Source organism: Engraulis encrasicolus, chromosome 2, assembly GCF_034702125.1.
Source record: "Engraulis encrasicolus isolate BLACKSEA-1 chromosome 2, IST_EnEncr_1.0, whole genome shotgun sequence".
NCBI classification, from domain to species: Eukaryota; Metazoa; Chordata; class Actinopteri; order Clupeiformes; family Engraulidae; genus Engraulis; species Engraulis encrasicolus.
In genome coordinates this window covers 5,720,967-5,724,039 of record NC_085858.1, presented here as the reverse complement: position 1 = coordinate 5,724,039, position 3,073 = coordinate 5,720,967, and the positions used below count along the sequence as shown (strand labels likewise).

General features: G+C 44.0%; 1 protein-coding gene across 1 annotated transcript in view; it reads right to left on the bottom strand.

Moving 5' to 3' along the window:
• The window catches only part of LOC134466517 (glutaminase liver isoform, mitochondrial-like), a 29,487-nt gene extending 26,748 nt beyond the window's left edge, over positions 1-2,739 (bottom strand). Inside the window, exons 1-2 of the mRNA XM_063220414.1 lie at positions 2,347-2,739; positions 1,904-1,991 (exon numbers count right to left, since the gene is read on the bottom strand). Of these exons, the coding sequence (XP_063076484.1) occupies positions 1,904-1,991; positions 2,347-2,564 (306 nt within the window). The 5' untranslated portion in view covers positions 2,565-2,739. The remainder of the gene's footprint in view (positions 1-1,903; positions 1,992-2,346) is intronic.
• Between the last annotated feature and the right edge of the window lie 334 nt (positions 2,740-3,073).

The following is a 3,073-nucleotide window of genomic DNA, read 5'->3' as shown; positions in this document are numbered from 1 at the left end:
ATTATGACTGTGGAAATTGCACTGTTAATACATGAAAAGGGGGATCTTCTCCATTGTCCGCCATTTTGAATTTCCAGAAATAGACATGTTCAGCTGCAAAACATACTATACTTCTGTCATACTAGTTAATATTAGTTCAGTATTTAGTAAATATACATGAAAAGAACAAATTTGGCAAAAGGTAGCACCATTTCAATGAGCAACATAGTTGCAAAACCTATTATACTCTGGCCACCATCCTACACAGTGCACCTTTAAAAGTTGAGAAAGCCTCATTCATCCCCCTTTCCGGCAGCTATGCTTAGAACCGGTCCATCTACTGTATGCTCAAGGGTGAGAGCAGGGTCGCACACTGAGCACAGAGAGAGCACAGATAAAGGCAGACGTCTGCTGTACTCTGCTGTCAGAAAAAAAATATGTTTTTAAAAACCCTTGTGCTTGACCTTAGTGTCCTGACCCTTGTATTGTTGTATTTGGGTCTACGCTCCTGCTAGCCTAGCGCGAGCCAGACCCGTACAGCAAAAAGCGGTCAATTTTGCGGTCGCTAGGGGCGTCTAGATTTCTAGGCTACGCTCCTGCTTAATTCTCTATACATCTTGCGCACAACAATATCCTTGCTTCCATCCACTGTATGTCAACATGCACTAAGTTTCTGTCAAAGGTCAACAACATCACATTGCGACAGTTCCTCCGTGTAATTCTATGTGCAAGTCCACCTCAGATCTCCTTTCTTTACAGTGGAGTAGCGCCAGCGAAACCACAGATCTGGCAACAGCCTGGTTTCTTCAGGAAGTCTCTTTAAAAGTGTCCTCCCTCTCTTCACCGAGACCCCGCCAAGCTCCCTTCCAACACCTCCTCACCCCACACACACGCACACACACACACACACACACACACACACACACACACACACACACACACACACACACACACACACACACACACACACACACACACACACTCTTCCTCCATCTCTGCTTCGTCTTGGTGAAGCAACAAAATCATGGCAGAGCTTTTATTACCGAGGTGAGGGGGGTGCAATACTCAGTATTTTTTTATTGCTTCATCACTTTACTCTTATTGGTCCATCAGTGTTACTTGTCCTGTCTTGCACTTTGATGTTTGTCTGCAAATGTCAGTCCTGCGAATGTCTATGTCTTTCATGCTATAGCGAGAGAAACATAATTTCAATTTCCTTGTAAGACCTGTGCATATGAGCAAACTGACAATAAAAGCTGACTTGACTTGAATTGACAACATTAAGTCATCACTGTGTAAGATAGCGCAAATTTGTTTTCCGAAGGTAATAATGTATGTCTTTAGTGTCCCCTGTCCTCTACAAGTTACACCCATGGCCCAAATTAGAGGGTAGGTGTAATCATGCTTCCACTTCCACTTCAACACCTTTGACCCTTGAGAGGTCGTCACCTCTCTCTCTCTCACGCACAGTCATACATATAGTATATACACTATGCATAAAGGTTGTGGGAAAAGCTACAGGTGTGTTTGTGTGTATGTGTGTGTGTGTGTGTGTGTGTGTGTGTGTGTGTGTGTGTGTGTGTGTGTGTGTGTGTGTGTGTGTGTGTGCGCGCGCGTGTGTGTGTGCGTGTGCGTGTGTGTGTGTGTGTGTGTGGGAGTATCCTGACTGCTAAGAATGTATTTACACATGAATACAGCAGTCTACAGCACGTGTACCCATATACAGCCGTGTCAACTCTTTATTTACCACTAAACAGGAATGCTGTGCTTCAGTGGTTAGTTCAGGTCAACAGCTCAGCACAACAATACAGTATGTACAGTAGCCTCAACTAGGTCTGAGCTTAGAATCAATTAGGTTGGAATGTCACAATGCATAGCTAGAAAGTAAGTGTATTAGAGGCGTTGACTGAATTGAAATACTTACAGCAATGAAGCGGGAAACAGGGATTTTATCCTCTCCTTGGGTGATTGTGTAAAAGAGTAGGTCCTCCAGGTGATTGACCATTCGTTTACTAAAATAAAATTACAAATAAAGCAGGGAGGAAAAGGGATGAAAAAAAACATCTGTGAGAAAATACTTCAGAGACAATTTGATATCAATACTGATACATGCATGACTATTGTTGTTTTGTCTAACTTCTTTGTTGATGTTATAGTTTGATGTTAATATTGAGGTGTCCTCTAAAAACTATCAGCAACAACATTTCATGATAAGATATAAATTGTTCTTCAGTGCCGCTTTCTATATCACCCTGCCTGCTGTCACAACACAGACCTCAGTCTAACGTTTTATATAAGTTAACAAATACAGAATAACATGTTCTGCAACTATTAATTTATAATTTGGAAGTGCCGCACCAATCCCACCTGTATTGTGCCTGTTCTGAGTCGGACAGGCCTACGCTGGGCTGGTGACAGGTTTGGTGCAGGACTGTTGCTCCGGTGGTACTGAACGCCGGTGCGCCGGGAGCCGCGCGGATCACACCTGTGGATCTGCTCCCATTCCTGGCCTGGGTGGATGCATTCTGTACCAGCAGTTTAATAACCCCCGTGTTTGCCGGACGAATTTTCTTCAGGCAGTGCATTCTGATTTTTAAAAAGAATCTCTGTTGTTACTTTACGCAAAAAACACTCCAACGGTGTGAGAGTGACAAGCCAGTAGAGGTGTGGTGTCCCGAGGTCGCTCGGAAGTTAAATGTTTCACGTTCCCTACACGGGACTGAACACCATAAGTAGGAGGTGTGTGCCTCGGCCATGTGCTTCAGGCAAGCGACTCGGTGACTGTCAGTGACGCTATGATCCCAAATAGGTCACGATGACAAATGAGTTGCCGGGCATGGAACGGATACGCACACACTACACAGCAGGCCAAAATAAAGAGTTCTGACAAAGTAACGCATGACAGTAATTGGTATCAGAAGCTGGTATGCTGTTACTGGGACGCATGAATCAAATATGGCCCTCCAATTTAGGGTAGTTCAATTTCTTCACACATCTGCGCTATACTGTCAATAAGTTTCCCTGAAGATAGGTCTATTTTTAGTTGTCGAGATCTTTCTTCGTCATCAGTAGGCTTGGCCTGTGCGCCTGTCTG